General features: G+C 35.0%; 1 protein-coding gene across 1 annotated transcript in view; it reads left to right on the forward strand.

The window, feature by feature from the left end:
• LOC120354691 overlaps positions 1-23,875 on the forward strand; it is a 129,087-nt gene that overhangs the window by 78,630 nt on the left and 26,582 nt on the right. The window contains exon 3 of the mRNA XM_039442108.1: positions 13,423-13,512. Within this exon, the coding sequence (XP_039298042.1) occupies positions 13,423-13,512 (90 nt within the window). The remainder of the gene's footprint in view (positions 1-13,422; positions 13,513-23,875) is intronic.

Below are 23,875 nucleotides of genomic sequence, written 5' to 3' on the forward strand. Positions count from 1 at the left end.
CTATTTATCTCTTTTCTGTATAGGGCTACTTTTATAGAAATACAGTAGAAATAAAAATAAAAATCCTAGTACCCTTTTTGAAATATTTAATCATTAAATGAAAGTGATTAAATATTTCATAAAGGGTACTAAGATTTTTATTTTTCTTTCTATGTTATTGGTTTTCCTAACTGTCACTGAGGAGTAGGAATATGTTATTTCAAAACTCTTACTCTATCTTATCAATTATAAATAGTTTAATATCAATTGAACATTCACGAACTACTTTGTCTGTATTTTCTCTTGAAGTGGAAGAAAGTAGAGTGTGGCCCATTCATATTTACATTTTTATTTAATATTATTCTGGCTATAAGCTGACAAGTCCCTTGACTCGATAAAAGACTTTTCTTTACATATTCTAATGTTCTATACTATCAAAAAAAGAAAAACCAACCAACTGTGCAGTCGGTTCCTGGGGTTCCAATGTTTATAATGAAATATTTTCCAGTTTTCAGCTATTTCCGCCAAATCCTTTAATCAGACAGAAAAAATTTGCTCTCGTCTTTTATTTAGATTAGAAAATTCTGAATAAAATGAGGTCATTCTTAACTCTCTATCTCTAATGAGTACTGAACAGGCCTTTGTTGGTCCAACAGACCTTTGTTGGAAGCTAATCAATTTACGATTACTATACAACAACATTATATTATATAGTCAAGTACTATATGGTAAAGTATTATCTAGTGTGGTCGTTTCATGTTTTTTTCGCAGGATAATTTATTCTTCCCCGCATGTGAACAACTACATGTTAAAAATATGTATTTCCTTTGATAGGTCTTTTGATTAAATGTGATTTCATTCGATATTTTTAAAGTTTTCCCAAAACATTAAATCGTCAGTATCGGTAGAAGATGATTCTCCGTGAATATTTAACTCTTGTAAATCATAATTGCCAATTTCATCAAATCGATTTTGTAGAATAATATAATTCATCTCTCAGTTGCATGACATCCCCTTCATCAATATTATTATTTTCTGCGGCTGCCGTTGTTTATAAGATAGCCATAGCCAATGTGAAGTGAGCCAGTTTGATGTTGTCCTTGATTTTTTTCGTTTCAAAAACGAAACTTCTTCAAATTTATATTTTTTTCAAAATACCATCTCCAGCCGAAAGTGGTGGCATTTTTCAACCTTGCATTCAAATCTGTTTTCAGAATTTTTCCATATCCCTGGATTGTGATGATCTTTTTGGAATCTTTACGAATAGAGTGGAAGTTCAGTAGTTGACCGAAGCTTTGCTTGACATTTTTATTTATAATCGAGACACATGTCAAAATGTAATCACAGGTGGTTAATTGTATTGTTCAATTCTAACTCAAAAATATTTCATTTGTCAAGATTTGATAATAAATTTTCATAATTTAGATGAAATATTTTGGTAGTTGAACATATTTTTTACAGATAGTCTAAATAGAATTTAACAATCATGCGGAGTTAGAAAAATTACTCTCACAAATTACTAGAATGGAAATTACCGTAATATATTTTCAGAATAATGATGCATTAATCAATGTAAATTACCTCCAATTAATTTGAATTATAGTAGCACTCTTAAAAAGTATCCAAATCGATTTTTGAAGCAATTTCCGTGAATTTCAGACATGTTCAAAAAGCATTAACACTCATTTGTAGAGATTATTATTTACAGTGAAGTATTCAACCGGCTATGATTGAAGCAAATAATACTACAATATATTTAATAGAGGCTTTTTCTAAATGTTCCGGTTACTTTGTAAAAAACTCTAATTTTCCGAAAATTGAATGAATTGAATGACGTCCGGTCCTAAATTTTTCGGATAATTGGAGTTCTACTGTACTAACTATTTATTTCTACTATAAGAAATTATTCAACCTCACACACTTGCATCAAAAAGTAATTAGACATCGCAGGTTGGAGTCTGTTTTACAAGACTCTATGCGACCAGCTTTGAATAATGCCTCCTTATTGTTTATCTTGTTATCAGTGATCCCTGATTGGCATCAATCAGGTCCTGTCTCACGTATCACTGCTGACGGCTCAATAACATCAGGCAGATATCATGTAGATGTAGATTAGAATGTATAAAAATATAATGTTGATGTAGATTATGAAGTACCGGTAAACCGGGGTGACTGTCCCAATTTTGGGGAGTTGAGATTTTAAACCGCTTGCAATCAATACTTGAGTTGCAACAAATCTCTTGCAATAATTTTTATTGTTTTCTGCAATGTTTATAAAGAGTATTTTTCATTATAAAAAGTTATTTTTTTTCTTTACTTCAACAAAGATATATTTTTTTTGAAATTGAGAGACAATGTCAACCAAGGGTTGGGGTGACTTTGTCTCACTTTGAAGAATATATTGAAATAAGCTCATTTTCAAGAGTTAGACAAAGTGAAACCAACTGATTACCTTTAAAATGAATAATTACATTGAAAACAAATGAAATTCACTTCAAAAATCACAAATTTTTTAAAAAAATATTTCAGTTTCTGCTGCTTAAAGATCTCTTTTAGCGTCGAGGCATGTTGCAGCGTCGAGGCATGTTGCAGTGTTTCCAGCTGCAGAATCAGCTAAAAATGAATATTAAGATCGTATTAATCTTAAGCTGGGTGAATATTTTGCTCTATTAGGTAGGATACACTATATTTATCATATTTTGAATTTTATTTGCATCATATCCTGCATAATATCACAATTTTTATACTGGGACAAAGTCACCCCAATTTTAACCTAAAAGTGACCTCATTGTATTTAACTAGTAACCGAACCCTAACCAATTATACTATGAATATTATAGATATACCAATCGAAAGATAATAAAAAGGCCAAAATAATATGTACTCACCGATATCATAAGTCTTTTGGAAATAAGTTTTCTAATATGACATTTTCCAACAACGAAATCACAAGATGAAGCAAGCAGTTTAGTTTTATGTCGATAATTCAACTAATATATCGAGATTGGACAAGATATCGATTGTAGATCCTCGATGATGATCAGGGCTACTTATATCAATGTTGAACATCGATTTCGGATAACAGGGATCGGAGATAAACTGAATTGAATATTTTTCCGCGAGGTGGGACAAAGTCACCCCGGGGTAGACAAAGTCACCCCGGTCGACGGAATATAAATTATAATTTAGGTGTAGTGTATATAATTGTTAGAATGCAATAAAAATTGTAAAGTACCCTTTTTATGTCTCATGAATTCAGCACATGTTTCAACTACTTTTTTAAATAAAATAATCAACATTGAACTGGTATTAACAGTTAATGTTCATGATATTTCATATGTTTGTATTAATTGATTATCCATATTATTCAGTTTTTGAAAATGTTTACTTGAGAATTTCTATTTCATTCTAATTATTGTAGTAGCCAGATTATGAGAAATTAATATAGATGGATCAGTCATTAAAAATGAAAATATGTTATATTGAAATTTAATTCCTTCAATGTAATTCGAATGTATCATAATTATGTTGATTTGATTATTGTTTGATTGAAATAGTAGTAAGTAATTTCGATATTAATTGTGTGTCCTAATTGTTTATTCTTGAATTAGGATTGTGTATTTATTTGTATTCTAGCAAGTAGTTCAGTTGAGCATTACAATACTAGAGTGGTTATAAGTTATTATTCAATTCATTATCATTCCTCTACATCATAGCAATAATCAAATTCAATGGACACGGCTTCAAGAATGCGCTCTGTGGGAGCCGACCAGGGTAACGTCCATCTTAGATTATGTTATTTTTATCAGTGATTTGAGAGAGACGTCACCTGGACTGTTTCTCACACATCACTTCAGAAGACTCGGACGACTCACTATACTTTGTACAATGTATTGAATAATTATAGATAATATATATTGTCATTTATTGTGAATAAGAAGGTGTTTTACAACCTCAATTTTAAGAAGAAGGTGAATGCATAGGAATCCTAGGTCCCCAAACTTCAATGTTTACAAAAGTGTTTAAGAGGTCAATCGAGTGTTAGTTAGAGAAAGTTGGTCATTTATTAGTGATGTTTTTGCTGTTGTTTTGTTAAGTTGTGTTAGAAATTCTTTTTATCAACAGTTAGTATTATACAGTTGATATTGTTAGTGAATTTTAAAAATCTGGGCAAGATAAGTTATGAATGGAGTTTCCCCATACTGCAACTCTTAGTAATGCGTACTGACTTATGTTCCAAGAACACGTGCCTTTCACTTTTCATCAGCTGAAGCAATGCTAAACTTGCATCTTACTGATTATGTACGAATACAGATATTTTAAGCATCAGCTGATGAAAAGCAATTGCTTGTGTTAGTGGAACATAAGTCTATACGTACCTTAATAAGTTGACGATGATGGGGTTGATAAATAAATATTAGCAGAGTGCAAGATGATAAAAAGCTGAACTCGCCTGCCACAAAATTAACAGCCGAATTAAAAAAAACAATCCTTTCTTGCAGTCACGAAAGAACATTTTTTCTTATTATTATTATTTTTGAAGGATCCAAAGGTTCAAAGAACCCTACACATCAACCGAAGCTTATTTTGTTCCCAAGTAGTATGGTGGTTAGGCAAACCAATACCTGTGTCCTTTACAATAACCAGGAGTTTTTCCCTATGCGAACATCCCATTCATCACCTGGTTGCTTGTCGCAATCCAGTGTGATATGCTTGGCAGTCTCTTCAGACTAATTAGTCATCATGACCTACGTGAGTTCCACTCCTAGCCTTCTTTGAAGGTCCTTCTGCTGTGTCTGGAGTTTCACCCATCTCAGGTATTTTGGGTTTTTCTTTTTGCCCCTCTGAAACTTCGCAGGGTCAAAAGCCTCATCTCCCCCAAGAAGTTTTGCCCAAATGGCCACCCTTCTTAGCAGTGGTGAGGATTGGTCTCTCCACCCACAAACTCGTGACCTACGTGAGTTCCACTCCTGGCCTTTTTGTAGGTCTTTCTGCTGAGAGAGGGGACGCCAAACTGCCTCTAGGGCGCCCGGCCACCCTCGACTCAGCCTCCTGACCTACATTTGTGCCTGGAGTTTTACCCATCTCTGGTCTCTTGGGTTTTCCTTTTTACCCCTCCAAAACTGCCCTGAAGTGGCAGTTCCCGTGGGTTTGAAGGCAAGGTGATTTCTGGAGTTGCCTTTGGGTCCCTTTTAGTCGCCTCCTATGACAAGCAGGGATACTGTGGATGAATTCTGGTCTCCAACACATTCTTGAGTACGATGTTCGACTCGAAGGTCCCCCAACCCACAGGGGGCAAGAAGATTCTTAAAAACGTATCATAGCTGGTGGGTCATAACAGCTACTACTTTATGTGCAATATATTTTGACATTCTACTTTGGGTTGTGTGTTTCCTGAAACACCCCTTAGTTTATAAGCCAGCTACATTGTAACTTATGTTAATATTGTGTAATACATGTAATCTAATCGAACCACAGCTTTGGAAACTACGCTCAACAACAGTCTGTGATAGCCGGCCTTGTTACATTCTCATTGGGGCACGTAAGTTCAATCAGTGACCCATGAGAATGTGACATGGTCGTATTTCACGCATCTCACTGCCAATGACTCATTGAAATGAGGCAGCTTTGAAATGGGACTCATGAATTTGCACATGTTTTACAAATAACACCCTATTTCAGCTACTGTATAATCTTAGAGCTTGTACACACCATATAGCTCTACGCTCTGTAGTCCCAGATATCTATGGGTAGACAGATATCCGTACATCTACAGACTTCACTTTTTTTAGCAAACGCGAGACACATTATTTATTTCAAGATGCTGAACCCGATTTTGAAGTTATAATTATTCTTCTTCTATTCTATCTGATCGAACTTATTGATAAGAGGATCTCATGGATTTTTGATAATCCATCCACAGACTCTGCAGAGTTGCAGAGCTTTGATGTAATCCAGTAGGGTATCCATTAATGGTGTAAGTCTCTAGTATAATCCAGGTATAATAGTTAATGATTGTTTATCTAAGTTTAAGAGAATCCAAGTATATGTGTGTATATTATATAATATCACTTTGTTATTCTGGGCTACTTGTGTGTAGAAGACATGAAATCAAAGCACCCTTTTAATTGAGTAAGTATGAAAATGTTGCTATGATTATCAAAAGTTTCTCATGAGTATATTAGTATAGTCAGATCTAATCTAGATTGCATAATATAGTAATTCTTAACTCAAGTTCACTACAAATATCATAGTATTGATTCTCAACAACCACCATCATGATCATGATGTTGAAATGATAATTGCACTGTCATCTCATACTCATTGGGTCTTGTGAAATAAGAATGGAATAATTGCAAATTAATTAATTCTATTGATATTACCATTTGTTCACATCTTCACAATCCTGTACTTTACTGTACCAAGAATACAAACTACTGTACCAAGAATTTGAAAAGCTTTCAAAATCAATGAAACTTATCAGGTCCTTTGCATAATTGTGATGGTTGGATTGTTGATTCAATAATTTGTATAGAGATAGTCGCTCAAGATTTATATATTAGTGAAACTCCTTATATTTGTCTTTTAAGGTATTGAGAGTGTATTAATTAATATTTTTAGTTGCATATGAAAATGCAATATTCTCTGAATTCTGAAAGCAGATTATATTGTAACTGAAGAATAGGTTATTGCAGAAGTATCACATGACTGCTTGCTGCTTAGGGACACTGCAATTTTTGAAACTGTATCCCTTAAGACTTATCAATATCATTGTGACATTCAGCTGGTTACCGATAGATAGAAATAATATCTTAAGATTGATTACTGGTACACTATTTCACTTTTTTAGATCATCAACATTACTCAACTAACTCATGTTTTTGATGAGTTTACAAATGAGAATTGTGGAGGTAATATTGTAACTGGATATTTTGTTTAAGCTGTGGACACTTCAGGTGAATTCACTTTTTTTATTGATTCGTTACAGAATCATGTTACATGTTGTTGGAGATTTCACTATTTTCAAGCATGATTGTATTGAATTCTTGAATCAGACTTGTAAGCCGTATTAGGTTTATTGATATATTTTTGTTAGTGTAAGTATTTTATTGATGAAAGCCTGCAAATGGACACCTGCAATGGAGTGCTGCTGAATGATTAGCAATTGACATTTGTTGGGTTGGGGTCTGGTGCACACTGATTGCATTTTGTGACCTGCTCCTCACTCAACAAAGGCTGATTGCAACTTCAACTTTTATGATAGTCAGGACCATGCTTTAACTTGATTGGTAATCTATTCTCGTCAATAATAGGGCAACTATGAATAATAATGATTCTATTTCAGTATAATATGTATAGCGTCGAACCTTGCATTCTCAAAAACATCAGTAACTTGAGTATTAGTATTGTAAGAAGCTATTTGTTATTAATTTTTATCTGATATTCGCAATTTCTCGTTTCTGTAATTTTTTGTTGCTGTTGTCAACTTTCTTGTATATTGATTAATTTAAATCACTGAACAATAATATGTTTCTTAGTTACTTGAATAATCGTTCAATCGTCTCTCCGATCGTTCAATCTGTTCAATTTTCTCTCATTCTCTGTAGAACTTATTCAATAATTACATACAGTAATATAATTATCATTTATGTTATTAATTTTCATTATTGTTATTTATGGTGAATAAACGGGTGTTTCACAATGGACGCAACCCCATAGTTGAAAAAGAAGAATGTGAATAGATAGATGAATTCTAGGTCCCCAAACTTTCATGTTGACTAAAGTGTTAGTCATTCAGTTGTGATGTTTTTGCCGTCGTTTTGATAAGTTGTGTTAAACATGGCCACCCGCAGTCCTCAGATTAGAAGAGGATTAACCGGCTAAGGAAAAAGATTGGTGAGCTGCTTTTTGTTGAAGTTTAAAGGCGGATGAAGAGGGATACTGGCTTGTTCTGTACTTGCTTTCTGCATTTCTTGTTCAGAATGCTGTCTTATTCGTTGTACATTAGACTCAGTCATTTTATGCATGCCCCTACTGAGAACTGCTTGTTGTATCTACAACTCGGTAGGCAACTCTTGTTTTTGATTCATGTGCATTGATTCCTGAATTTCAATCGAATGATGTATTACAACAAAAATGTATTTATCTCTTCGATAGATACACACTTACAAAAATAATTGATTGATCACATGCGTCTGTTACTCTCGTTGCAGGCACATGACAATTTGAGCCCACTCTGTTGAGTATCAGTTACTAATTTCAAAATCATGGTAGTTCAAAACATACCTAAACCTACTAATGCAAATTTATAATCATCATTCTCACAAAATCACAAGAGATTAATTAGACATCACCCTCGATCTTTTATTGGTTCTTCAGAATTGGTGATCATCTCATTATCTCCCGTTATTTTTTTACCTTTATTCTGTGTTTGGAAATTCATCTGATAATAATTCAGTCTTTTACAGTTTTCTCAGTTAGTTTGCTACAGTTTTTAGACTACCTGCTGTGTCGAATTCATACTGACCCATAATAATCACAAAGAATGTGTGTGGGTAATGAGAATGGTGTGATTGATATGTTTGACTGTTCAATTTTAGGAAACTGCTTTTGCTTGTTACTCTTTATTCACTTAAAAAAGCATAAATTAAAGTATATGTCTCTGAGTTGTTTTTCACGAAAAAAGTTTAAAACTTTTATAGATGAAACTTCATGAATTTAATTCTATTTAATATATCTTACTCTTCAATTATTTTTTTTCTAGTTTACTCATTTAATTCGATCAAATTCCACGTATTCAGGTTAATCAATCCTTTTTGTATAATTGTGTGCGATTGTTAATTTGTTGACCAGTTGGGTGGGTGGCCTGTGCGCAGTCGACGGAGTTTCAATCGGATGATTGATGACGATCATTTATCATGTTTTAACCACATATGTTTAGAGCTTGAATCAACACATGAATTTGTGAATTTCTTTTCTACGGAGGGAGGGGGGGAGAGGCTAAAGTTTTTTCAATGTAACATTCGTAGCTTTTCCAAAAATGTAGATGAACTTTTGGTCTATCTAGATAGTTTACCAACTTTGGATTTCATAATACTAACAGAATGCTGGTTGAGAGAAGGTGAGGAGGGAATACCTTTAGAGGGATTTGACTATGTAATTACTGACAGACGACGAAACAGAGCCGACGGTGTTATAGTTTACTACAATAAGAGATTATCAGTGAGTGCCGTACAAACTTCTATTGCTGATGTGTATGGCTTAAAATTGGAATTTTCTTTCAAAAATCAAAATTATTGTCTTTTGGCTTTCTACCGGACTTTCGACTGCGATATTCAATTATTTTTAGACTCAATGGACGACTATATTAACCAATTCAATAGAGCCACAACAATTATTTGGAGTGGTGACTTCAACTTTGACTTATTAGGAAATACTTTGAACACTGACACTTACTTAAACACATTGATAGGAGCAGGACTTTTTCAGTGCATTGACAAACCAACAAGAGTAACTGAAAACACAAAATCTTGTATAGACCATTTTTTTATACGGTATAATGATATGGTAAATGTGCGATCAGCTGTTTTGCAATCGCACTTGACAGATCACTACAGCATAGGACTCACTATTGATTTTGACAATTTTACACAGACTGACATGACTGACACTATCACACACCACTACATTGATCGCGCTCTCTTAGCCGCCAACCTGAGTCGAATCAACTACAATAGCATCACACAAGCACATGACGTCAACCAATGTTCCGCTGATTTTTCCTATTTATTTTCTGAGGCAATCTCCAGTTCTAAAAAATCATTAAAAAATATTTCCACTAGATATAAGAAGCTCAAACCCTGGATCACTCGAGATCTAATTGTGTTGATTCGTGAAAGAGACAAGATGAGCAAAAAAGTAAAAAACCAACCATTTAACTTAGAGCTGAAGCGAAATTTTTGTGTCTTCAGACAACAAGTTACAAATAAACTTAAGAATTCAAAACGGATGTACTATCGTAATAAATTGAACCAGTGCCAAAATGATCCTAAATTGTTTTGGAAGCTGATAAACGAGTTAGGAGGAAGAAATGTGAAAAAGGATAGCTTTCCATTGGATAAATTTTTGTCCAATTCACCACATACACCTATCACTGTCTGCAGAGATGTAGCAAATGATTTCAACATTTTTTTTGCTGCAGTAGGAGAGAATCTAGCTCGTTCGATCGATTCAGGTGGTGCTCTGATAGTGAATGATACTGACTATGTTGTAGACACAGAATTTGCGTTTCATCCTGTTTCTGAGCGGGACGTGTTAAAGGTGTGTGACCGCACTAAGAGGTGGTTCGGCGCCTGGTTACAACCGGATCTCGGCCTGCCTTCTTAAAGATAATATCCATATAATCCTTGAACCTCTCCTTCATATAATAAATCTGAGTTTGACAAACGGAGTTTTTCCTGATATCTATAAGATTGCCAAGGTTTTTCCACTTTATAAAACAGGATGTTTTTCAGATAAAAATAATTACAGACCGATTTCTCTACTGATAGTTTTCTCCAAAATTCTAGAGAAAATTGCCAAGGAGCAACTTGTTGCTTACTTAACATTGAATAACATTATTACAGACCGGCAATATGGCTTTAGGAGTGACAGATGTGTTTCTGATGTGATGTTTGATGTGAACAAAGCTTTGCATAGTGCTGTGTCAGGTGATATGAAGGCTTTGATGATATTTCTTGATCTCAAAAAAGCCTTCGATAGTGTTGACAGAGATAAGTTGATTGATAAATTGAGAGCAATAGGAATTGTGGGTAAGGCAATTGACTGGTTTTCCAGCTACCTTACAAACAGACAGCAATATGTATCTATATGTGGGGCAGAGGGAGAGAAGCTACCAATCAATTTTGGGGTTGTTCAGGGAAGTACCCTGGGCCCAATACTTTTTTCAATTTATATTAATAATATCTCTCGGTTAACTTTGAATGGCGAAATTTTCCTTTTCGCTGATGATACTTTAATACTTGTTCAGGGAAGCACTTGGCTTGAAACCAAAAACAGAGCTTTATCTGATCTACTTATTGTTAAAAAATGGCTTGATCAAAATATATTATCACTAAATATATCTAAAACCAAGTTCATGCCAATTGCATTAACCCATACAACTGATTACAATCTAGAGGATCTTAAAATTCATTATTGTAATGACTTTTTAAATAATTCGTGCAGATGTCAAAGTATTGAACAAGTTTTCTCATATAAGTATCTCGGCGTCATTTTTGATTCCAGACTTAAGTGGATACAACATATTGACTTCCAATTGAAAACCTTACGTAAATATATATTTGCATTCAGGCAGCTTGGAGAAATTCTCAATTTTAACGAACTTAAAGTAGCTTATTTTGCCTTTGTACAGTCTCGCCTCTCATATGGCATCTTAGCATGGGGAGCAGCCTACCGCACCCATCTAAGAAGACTAGAAATTATTCAAAAAGCAATCCTTAAAGCTGGCTTTCGTAAATGTCGAAGATACCCCTCATCTTTATTATTTCAGGAAATTAGAGTTCTACCCTTGAAAAAATTATACATAAAGGATTTATTCACCCATGTTTATAAACATTTTGGTTCAATTTTAATACCATCTCTACATTCTCACAACACGAGATATGCAGCCACAGTTGGGATCAGATCTATCCAGCTTACAAGATCCTTCTCAACAACAAATTGCTTCTTCCTATCTCAAGTAATATATCGTAATTATAAAAGATTATTTCCGCAAAATAACATTTTTTCAGCAGTAAGTCTTCCAATTTTCAAAAAAAGATTGAAATATTGGTTGTTTGAAATAAGTGAGGAGGAGACTGTGGCTCTGGTCTTGGCGGGCGGCGGACTCACCTGACTGCAAAATTAACATGACTTTTACTGACTCTATACCAATACTGACTGACTCTATACGATACAGACTGGCTATATACGATACAGACGGACTTTACAATACAGAATGAATTTCTGCGATACAAAACTATGACATTCATTTGAATGAAATTACCCTCATAAATTGAATTAATTTTGCCTCTCTTTCTTCTCCCCCTTCATTAGGATTCACTATACCTACTTGAAATTTCAACTCGAGTCTACGCACAGGCCACAGTGCCCATGTAGACTCATTCCATGACCTATAATATGGAAACTTAATTTAAGTACATAATTATTCGTATTTTATATTTTATATTATTCATCATTTGTGTACTTACTGTATTTTTGGAATAAAGAATATTCTTGATTGATTGATTGATTGATTGATTGATACCAGTTGAGTTCGTGAAAATTGTAGACGGTTTTCAGTAGTAATAGCCGGTTATTTGAGGAATCAATAACTTGTTATAAAAATAAATGAGAATTAACTGGTAAATTGAAAAAAAAATATTGCAAGTGATTGGGAGAAGTATTATTAGCGACAATAGCGACAATAGTAACAAGTAGTTCGTTCAAATTTACTAGTAAATATGTAACTTGAGCCTCGTTTCCGCTCCACCTATATTCCATTTTTCTGCAACAATTGTGCCGTAAAACAAGTGTTGTTGGGGTCTCGTATTTTGCAATTGATTAATAATCTCTTTTTCTGGCAAATTCCAATTTTCTTATCAAAAAAGAGAGACAAATACTAATTTTGGATTTGAATCTACCACTCCCAAATATGCGTAAGTCAGATTTCCGAAAATAAGTTCTGTTATTGATCTTTCTTATTGAATCAAGCCATTTCTTTACTTTTGCAATTTTCTGTCAATTCAATATCATTTGAAAAAACATCATTTGTTAATAAAGTACTTTTGGTTATTCAAAAAAAAAAAAAAAAAAAAATGAATAGATTCTGATCAACGCCTTTCAATATTCAATTCAGTATACTCAACAAGGCTGGAATAATAAGAAAATTGAAACTTTCTTGCTCGCTACCATAATCTAGTCCTTACCTTCTGAAGAAGTTACTCCTTGTCCTCTGAATAAGGGGCCCAGTCCCTTGAAACTTGTAAAGACTCGACATGCAAGTAGTTGAAGTACAACTGTAAAACTGAATCATGAAGTCTAGTTTCATAAATTAGATTTCATTGTATGAAATAATGTTTAAACCTTCACACTTTCAAGGAGCGTACTTACTTGAGCGTCACGAACACGCGCATTTCACTTTTCATCAGCCGATGCTGATATTTATTACGTCTGTATCTTGATGTTTCTGTACAAATACAGAAATACATATTTAATAAGAATATCATCAGCTGATGAAAAGTGGAATGCGCGTTTTCGTGGGGCATAAGTCTGTAAACACAGACTTACCGAAGCCAGACTTTGTACAGACTTGGTTGAAGCCACTCTGTATGCACCTTTTTATGTACATGTTGAAAGCAATTAGACCCATGCTAAATTGAGTAAATTTCAATTCATTTTCAGGAATCTTGTGTCATGGAAGTTTCTGGAACAATTGGATCCGAGGCTAGCCATGGGTTCCAGCAACCGGCAAACGGTGTGTCATGTCATAAAGTAAGTAAAAATTATTAATATCATATTAAAGATTATTTCTGTCATCTCTAGTATTGTGATTCCTCAACTGCGCCAACTGGCAAACTAAGTTGTTTAGGTTCTGCATAATTATCCTAGCGTGTACAATAACCACCTTATTGTAGAATAATGTTGAATTGTTACCTTATAGCTTATTGTAGAATATTGACCATTAATTCAGTGAATAGTATTTTCAATTTGATGATCTTTAACTGTATGCTTATTAATACCGTAATGTATTAAGAACCTGAACTTGGAGATTGAAATTAAGGGGAAACTTTAAACAATAAGTACAAATATATTTGATAATTTGCCTTCTTTAGTTAGTCAAGTCATTTTTTACTTTTATGTCAATTCAATATCTTTTGATAAAAATGTATTGTTAATATAGTAATTTTTGAATTATTCCATTTTGATGAATAAAGATTTATTTTATTATCAAACCCCTTTGAAAACCAGGCCGGATGTAGTATTTTCCGACGCTGAATTCGAATTTAATATTAGAATTTTAATTCTCCAGTTCTGAGAATGTTGAAAATGTTCTTTAGTAAGTTCCCAACTGAAGGAAGTAATTTCCGAGTTGAACGAACTCGCCTGTCTATATTTATAGTGACATTACAAAGCTGTGCAAATAAAATACAAGTGGCCAATGATATTTTGGACATTAACAAATGCAAAATAAATGCACAATGGCAAAATAAATGTTTTGTGAATGTGAACTCAATCCTGTCATAAGAAAGGATATCTATCGCGACGTTAGGACACATTTTTCCCTTTCAGAAACATAGAATCTCATTTGTTGAAAGTGGACTGGAAATTATTAAAAAAAAGTTTACTTGGGAATTTTGTTTCCCATTCAAACTATTGTAGTAGACCGATTAGGTGAAGTGAATATACAGAATGTCTGATAAGTCACTCCCTATCTTTATACAGCCATAATTTCTTTATTTATGAACCAATTTTGTTAGAATTACATTTGTTAGAGCACTCCTTGAGGTTGTGTTTAACACCAATTTACATTTGATACAGTTTGAAAAGGTTCCCTCGGTTGACTGTGGAAGGATGAACCGAAATAGCTTCTTGTTATGTGGTCTGAGGATCTGTGATGTGAGTACAAAGATGGTGGAGAGCTGAACGAAGGATCCATGCAAAACTGGATGCAAAAACGGTTGAAAATTTCCATTCCAAATTTCTAACAACAGTGAGTGTCGCAGATGCAAGTCGATCAGGAAGACCATCAACATCAAGAAGATGTTGATCATGAAGTTGACAGCTGAGAATGTTGACAGAGTTCTTGAAATGTTCATGAGGAGGCCTAAGAAATCACTGTGTTGAGGATCTTGTGAAAGTGGTCTTCCACGTTACTCTGTTGCAACGATTCTTAAGAAAGATCTCAATGTTTTTGCATCCAGTATTGCATGGATCCCTCGTTCAGCCCTCCACCATCTTTGCACTCGCACCACAGATCCTCAGACCACATAACGATTTCGGCTCGTTCTTGCACAGTCAAGAGAGGGGGCATTTTTTAACTGAAACAAATGAAAATTGTTGTTAAACACAACCTCAAGGAGTGCTCTATCTAACAAATGTAGTTCTAACAAATTGGTTCATAATTAAATTATAGCTGTATATAAATAAGGAGTGGCTTATCAGATACTCTGTAGATTGTTCATTCAGTCATAAAAATATGTTATATTGAAATTTAATTCCTTAAATGTCATTCGGATGTATCATAATTATGTTGATTTGAATATTGTAACATTGAAATAGATCACATAGTATAGCAATTCCTAACTCAAATTTACAACAAATAACATAAAGTCTTGTTTCTCAACAAATTTCAGATCCGTTCAACACAAAATTTCATCAAAGTAGGAATGACGTCATTGCACTGTCGTCTCTAACTCATTGGGTCTCGTGAAATAAGAATGGAGTGATTGGAAGTACTTTACTGTTCTGTACAAATAGTATCTAATTTTCTCGTTTATCTGAGTTTTGAAAAGTGAAAGTGACATAACCTACATTTTGATTTAGACAGTATAATATAAATTGGAAATGGGACAGTTTTGGGCCTGAGCCTGTTGTGCCTTTTCTCATGTTAAGTATTTGTACACAATGTGATGCATTGTGACACAATTTGTGACCCATGAGAGTGTGACATGGTCGTATTTCACGCATCTCACTGCCAACGACTCAACAAAATGAGGCAGCTTTGAAATGTATTACAAATAACACCCTATTTCAGCTACTGTATAATCTTAAAGCTTGTTCACACCAAAGCTCTGCGCTCTGCAGTACCAGATATCTATGGGCACAGATTTTCACTTTTTTTAGCAAACGCGAGCCAAATCAAGACAAATCAAATCAAGCCAGATTCAACGCGAGCCAAATCAACGCCATTTCAAGACGTTAAACCCAAAGCTGAAGTCATAATTATTCTTCTTTTATTGTATCTGATTGTTATTTATGAGGGGATCTTTATTTAAAACGTCCACTAGGTTGCCTGGAGAATATATAACCCGATTCGACAACATCCGTCTGCGAGCAGAGCCTCCTTGGAACGTCTGCAGGCAGATGGTTGGATGTTGGTGTGAATTGCCGCATTATTCAAGGCTGTTCGATACACCCTCTTATTTGTATTTAAATTGGATAATTTTTTTCAACATAATTGTTAAGATCATTTTAAGAGTGAGAAGAAATGGAAACTGAAATTTTAAAGTGGTCTTATAAGCAAGTTATGGGTTGTTAAAGTTCTAACTTTCCAGATCATAAACGGCTTCGACTATATTATTAGAACTTCTCTTAAAAATTCCAAAAATATATCTTTCCAAATCAAACATTCCACATATCGTTCATGAATAAAAAAGTTACATATTTTGTAAATTCGATAACTTGTTTATTTTGGCATCAATAGCGAAAGAACGCATATTAGAGCAAAGCCAATAATATACTGAATGTATTAAAAAAACCTCCAATGGAAAATTCAAAACCGTTTATGATCTAGAAAAAAAACTGAGTTTAGCACTTCAACAACCCCTTATTAGACCACTTAAAAGTTTCAAATTACTACTCTTTCTCACTCTTATAATGATCTTAACAATTAAATAAATAAATGTTTGTTTATTTCCCAAAAAAAAACTAAAACTACAACATCAATTACACAAAATATTAGATAAATTACAATATTATATACAATAGTTAGTTACAAAAAAATCGTATAATGTGTCCTCTACTTTTTTAGTTTTTTCTGTGTGGAAATTGACCTACTCTACTATGGCGTACCATGTTCTAGAGTAGGTTTTGTTAGTTTTTTGTGCGTATTATTAATAAGTTAGTGTTTAGTAAGTCATTAGGTGGTTAGTTGTTATTTGAAATAATGTTTTCTATGTTCTGTCTTCCTTTGCTCATCAACCAATTGTATACTATTGTTTTGAACTTTCTAGGATGATTAATCTATTTAAAGTTTGCAGGAAGTAGATTATATAATTTTGGTGCTAAATGATTGAAATGTCTCTGGTATAATGCCTTTTTTGCAACACTGGTGATGAGAAGATTCCTGTATCTGGTGTTGTGGTTGTGGTTTCTAGTTTGAAATGTTGTTGGGTTCTTGTATAATCTGCATAGTATCTCCTTGGAGTAAAGCTGTCTTGGATCCATCACGTCAAACTCATTGAATAGCAGGTCTGATGAATAGCATGGAGGCTTCTGGTTGATGACCCTCATGATCAGCTTCTGTACCCTCAGGAGCGGTTCGATGTGCAAGAAGCTTGCACCTCCCCATCCCACAATCGCCATACAGCATGAGGGACTGTGCTAGATAGATAGATAGATAGATAGATAGATAGATAGATAGATAGATAGATAGATATATTTATTTATAATTGTTACTAGGCTGTTGCCTATGGTAACATTTACAAAAATTGACAGTAAAATTAAATCAAACTTATGAGATAAATAATAATTATTTAACAGTTCTGCACTAGTATTGATCAATTACAAATATCGAAGAAAATAATATAGTATATATTAAGCTATCAACATTATACTAGTTCACATTAGCAATACTGGAGGAAAGAAAAGTTGTTATTTGCATCCATGTGGAACTTATCATGAAAGTATTCGAAATATTAAACTCCATAATACAATACAAAAGAGAGTAGATGGAATAGGTAAGAAATAAACTATGAAGGTGGTCCTATTAAAAACATTATGATCAGACTTTTAATAAAAAAGAAAAAAAGTAATTATGGAATGAAAGCATGAATGCACCAAACCCTGCCAATCATAATGACCTTATGCTAAGGTATCATTTATCAATGATGACAGAAGCCTCGATTTAAACAAGTAGAAGCTTGGTGAGAAAATCAACTCAGGTGATAGATTGTTCCACAGACGGGACGCCACTACAGTAAAGTGGAATTTGTAGGAAATACTGATGCTGCCGTGTGTTTCTGTGGTGGATGTGCGCAAGAAGGGTGAATCTCTCTTTCAGATACTGCGGACCCTTACCCTCGACAACTAGGTGATATGCAAGACATAATATGAAGTACTGTCTCCGGTCCCTCAGTTTCAGCCATTGCAGTCTCCTATACAAAGGTGTGATATGGTCATCCCTTCTTGCATCATATACGAACCTAACTGCATAATTCAATGCACGCTGCAATTTCATATTAAGCTCCTCAGTCATGTCATTGTAGACCATGCTGCCATAGTCTACAATGGGCAGGACAAGACTTCGAACCAGCGTAACACGAAGGTTGGTTGGGAGAAACTTCCTTAACCTCTTGAATTGATGCATTGTTGCGAAAATCCTCCTCGATAAGGTGTTGATATGATAGGTCCAATTAAGATTCTTATCTATGAAAACTCCCAGAACCCTGATACATTCCTCATACTGAAGTGCATGGCCATCTAGCCCATCTTTAGCCCATTGTAGACTATGGCAGCATGGTCTACAATGACATGACTGAGGAGCTTAATATGAAATTGCAGCGTGCATTGAATTATGCAGTTAGGTTCGTATATGATGCAAGAAGGGATGACCATATCACACCTTTCGACACTGCATTGAAGTCCAGTTGATTGTACAGTCTGCCATAAGCAACAATAATACTTCCTGGCATTGAGACTCAAGCAATGCACCTTTGCCCATACAATCAAAGATGCTATATCAACATTCATGACAGCCACAGCATCATCAGCATGAGAAGAGTGACCAGAAGAAAAGCGACTGTAGCAAACAAGATCATCAGCATAAATATGATAAGACAAATCACGAAAAATCAGAGGAAGGTTATTTACATAGATAGAGAAAAGAAGAGGGCCAAGGATTGTGCCCTGTGGGACCCCTGCAACAACTGGCAGCCACCTGGACATTTTCTCCTAAGCCACTCTGACACACTGGTACCTATCAGTAAGGTAGGACTTGAACCAGGAAACACTAGAAGATGATAGACCACACTGGAAAAAGAGTTTATGCAGTGAGATTGAATGACAGACATTATGGAAAGCTTTTGTGAAATCAAATGACACAAGAAGAGTGAAAGAACGATGATCCATTGAACTTCGAATGTCATCAGTGATTTTCAATAGTGCTGTTGTTGTGCTGTGAAAAGGGCGGTAACCAGACTGATTTTCATCAAAGAAGTTGAATGATTCCAGGTACAGTGACAACTGTTCATGCACTATTCTCTCCAGTGCCTTGGAAATACTACAAACTATGTTTATAGGTTGGAAGTCTTGTGGAGTTGTAGGATTATTATTTTTTGGAACTGGACATATTAATGATTGCTTCCAAAGACATGGGAAAACTCCTATTTGGAGAGAGAAATTGAATTTTTTCTAAGTCGTCAATCTTTGCATTCTATAATGCAAAAAGAATTCCTCACTGGAATAAGGACAAACCTGCAACAACTCCTCCCTCACCTTAATTCTGAACTTTTCACCTGTAAGAGCTTTTATGCGTGTTGGCAATGAATTATAAAGCCGAATTCCTGCACTCTTTACCCCCCTCTCATACATACCAGTTCAATAAATGTTGTCTCTGAGGTTTTGTCTATATCTGGTATTGTATGAGTGGAACAACTCTCCTGTATTGAACCTATCTTTATTCCTATCAATGAAACAAAGATCCTCTAAAATATATACACCTGGTAGTGGGAGAATCTTTAACTCTTCGAAATAATCTCTACAACTTGCTCTAATATATTCACCCACCATCACTCTAACTGCCCACTTTTGAATCCTAAATATATGTATTGCATGAGTTGAATTGCCCCAAAATATAACACCGTATGAAAGAAGAGAATGGAACACAGCAAAATAAACACTTCTAAGCGTTCCTGCATCCAGCAATTTCTTCACGGTTCTAAGAACAAATACTGCTGAGTTTAGTTTGCTTTTTAGCTGGTCTAAATGAGGTCGCCAGGAGAGTTCAGAGTCCAGCACTACTCCAAGTACCTTTGCCTCGTTTGCTGAACCTATGTTTCCATCTCTCGTATCCAATACTGCTTCCCGAGCCATCCTGAATGGAATCTGCATAGTCTTATTGTAATTTAGTTCCAACATATTTGAGGCCAACCATTCTTCTAGTTTCTGAAGAGCTCTTCTTCTTTGAGATTCCATATCATGCTGACTGTTACTTTTCAATAAAATACTTACATCATCAGCATATAAAACACAGTGTGCTGGCTCAAGGTGTGGTGGCAAGTCGTTAATATATAGAAGGAAAAGCAAAGGACCAAGGACTGATCCCTGAGGGACCCCACTCCTCGCCTGTAACCATTCCAACTGATACACGAAAGAGTGAGACTATTTCCACCCGCTGATGTCTCTCATCAAAGTACGATATGAACCACTTGAGAACCTTGCCTTCAAAACCATATAATTTCATCTTTTTCAATAAAATTTCAATGTTTACAAGATCGAAAGCTTTGGAAAGATCGGCAATCAGGCCACATACCCTGGATCCTCCATCCACAGAATTCAGCACTTCATTTATAAAAGAAAAAAGCGCATCACCTGTAGAAGTGCGGGGCCTGAATCCAAACTGTTTAGGGGACAGCAGTTTTGACTTGTTCAAGTACTTTGTTAATCTGTGGAGCACTACATATTCGAATATCTTTAGAAATACAGGTGGATTGGCAATCGGTCTGTGATTTTCAGGAAGCTTGTGGTTTATTATCAATACCTTTATTATTCTTTTTAATTGAGAGAATAGCGGAGGAGACTGTCTCAGGAAAGACATATGAGAAGAAAATTTTTTCCTGTGGAAGTATGTGAGTAAATTGATTAATCATGATTGAGTTCAGTGAATGGTGAGCAAATGAAGAAGGTGGAGATGGAGTAGAAAAGAATTCATTAAGCTGTTCCAGAGGAACATTAACAGCAGTGGACTTGGACTTGGGAGGTATCACCTCGAATTTTCGAATGTTCCTCCACAGCTCTGAAGTGGACTGCCTTTCCTCAAAAAGTTTACCATAGTATTCTATCTTAGCTCTACGACAGACAGACCTCAACCTGTTTCTCAAAGCTTTGTAACGCACAAAGTCTGCATTGCAACCAGTCCTGAGATGATTACGCCTAGCTTTATCTCTCTCTCATCTCAGAAGAGATACTTCACTGTTAAACCAGGGACATGGCCTGCGGTGAACCTTCACATCCTGTACTGGTGCATGTTCGTCAAAGATTGAAAAAATCTTTGAATTAAAGGCCTCTACCTTGTCATTGATATTATTCATATTCACAATATCATGCCAAGGCTTCTCCACAGCATCAGCCAGACAGCGATCTAAATCAATGTTTTTTAGGTTCCTGCCCCTAATCTTTGGTGTGTATCTTACTTCATGCTCAAGACTATATATAACATAAATCAGATCATGACCCGACATAGAGAATGGTATTTGTCCATCAGCCATAACAAAATCCGGATCACTCACAATAGTAAGATCGAGTAGGGAATGACAAGTGTCAGTGTGAAAAGTGGGTGAAGTTTTATTGAGTATTTCCATATTCAACGAATCAAAGAGTGTTCTTACTTGTCTGCTCTCAAAGGTATTTTTCATCTGATAGCATTGAAATCTCCAAGAGAAATTATATGCTGATACTGGTGCATTACATCTAGTAGCGCATCCTCTAGAATAGACAATCTACCAGCCTTGGGTGGACGATATATAGCAACGATCAGCGAAGTATCTTGTCCAATATTGACCTCAATCATGAGAAATTCGGGTAAACATGTGTACAATTGAGGAGATGATGCAATTACCTTGGCAGCAAATTGAGACCGAATATATACAGCAACACCTCCTCCACCCTTGCCGATCCTGTCATTTCTAAATAAGGTATAGCCAGGAAAATTGAAGTATTCGGTAGAGAGGCTAGGTTAGAGGCTAGGGAGAAGTAGATAACTCTTAGACATCCCTTGTCGACCAGTGTCCTCAGAATCCTGAATCTGCAGATAGTCTTCCTCAGTCTCCCGCATAATTTATTGAGATGATGATCCCAGCGCAGAAAAGAGTCCATTATAATTCCCACGTATTTTTGTGACTGTTTCCTGTGAACAGTGTATGAAGTGTTATTCCATTGATTCTTGATTAACCTCATCTCCTGTTGGCTGTCCATGTTGAGTCGCCGAAAAGGTCAGAAAGAAGGTTTTCTCATGGTTCAATGTTAGCAGATTTTCAGCCAACCAGCGAGACACCCTCTGAAGTCCAGTCTCGGCTTCTCTCCAGGTCATCTCCCAGGTCGGTTCAGAGAACAGTAGAACAGTATCATCTGCAAAGGTGGTGATTGATCCATTATTGCATAATGGATTTATGTAGAGAAGAAAAATATTCGTTCGTAGTACTGTTCCTTGTGGCACTCCAAACTTTACAGTCAGCTTCCTCAAAAATTATGTATGCAATATGTGTTAAAGGCTTGGCAAGTATAGTATTATTCTGTTTGAAAAAAATCTGGTTTTATCGAGTCCAGGTGCACTATTAGCTTTAAGACTATTAATGATTTTTATCATTTCTTCCTCACTGACAGGTGTGAAGAATAATGACCGGCAGACTATCTGATCAGCTGCCGCATGCTCATCTGCGCCATTACAATCGCTATTTAGAATGTCCGGGGCCAGTTTTGATCCAATATTAATAAAAAATTCATTGAAAAAATTTGCCATATATTTATCATCATCTCCCAATTTCAATTCTCTCCCATTCAAGTTGATTTGGTGGATTTGTGTTGCCGTCGCACTTCAGTTATTTCTCTTATTACTTCCCATGTATGCTTAGAGTTGCTGGAAGATTCAAATCGCCTTGAAAAGTATTGTTTCTTCGCATTTTCTATTACAGTTGTTAGTAGATTTCTGTACCTTCTATAATAATCTCTAAGCTGTAGATTCGCTGTATTATTCTTGCTTTGTCTGTGTAATTTATTTTTCTTCATTATTGATGTAATTAATCCATTTGTAATCCACGGCTTAATTTCCTTTTTGTGTGCGATACTCTATTAATAACTTTACATTCTTCTGTGTATTTCTTCAGTATTTCTATCATTCTCTTCAAAGCACTATCAGCGCATTCCTGCTGGTACACGGAATTCCAGGTCTCATTCGTTAGTGCTAATGAAAGTTTATTATAATCAATACTTTCATAGTAGGGTATCCTTCTGTTGTGATTGTGTTACACCGCATCATATTCAATTCCCAGAATAGTTATAAAATGATCTGTGATAGAATTTGGGAAAACTATTGGTATTATATTTTTTTAAAGTTTATAAGAATATGATCTATACATGAAGCGCTATTATTACCAATACGAGTTGCGTGCTTTATACAATGTAGGAATCCATCCATATTCACTGAGTAGATTATCATAGTCTTCCAGTTGCCTGTGCTGATTTGGTTCTTTTGTGTTGATGTTCAAATCTCCTAGAACGATGTGAAAATGCTTTCCATTATCATCCAAAATCTGCCTCAGATCAATGAGAAATTCTGTCAAGTCCAAGTGTGATGGAGATCTATATAACGCTGTTATAACAAAAGTATCTTCCCCAATTTTCAAATGCATATTCAAACAGTTGGCTTGCCTAACTAAAATTTCTTTTATTTCGACAAAAAAGTCGGATTTGACATAAATTATTACTTCATCATTCTGTAGAATATTGTTATCTGTTTTGTGGCAGGTATAATCATTAATTGATTTCAAGGAAACACCACCAGCAATCCAGCATTTTAGGGTAATTATATTGAAAAAGATTATCTAATTTAAATACAAATTAGAAGGTATGCCGAACAGCCTTAGTGAGAACCAATCTTATTTGGAAAATCCATCAACAGACTCTGCAGAGCTTTGGTGTA

The sequence above is a fragment of the Nilaparvata lugens genome, chromosome X (genome assembly GCF_014356525.2).
Source record: "Nilaparvata lugens isolate BPH chromosome X, ASM1435652v1, whole genome shotgun sequence".
In the NCBI taxonomy this organism is placed as follows: domain Eukaryota; kingdom Metazoa; phylum Arthropoda; class Insecta; order Hemiptera; family Delphacidae; genus Nilaparvata; species Nilaparvata lugens.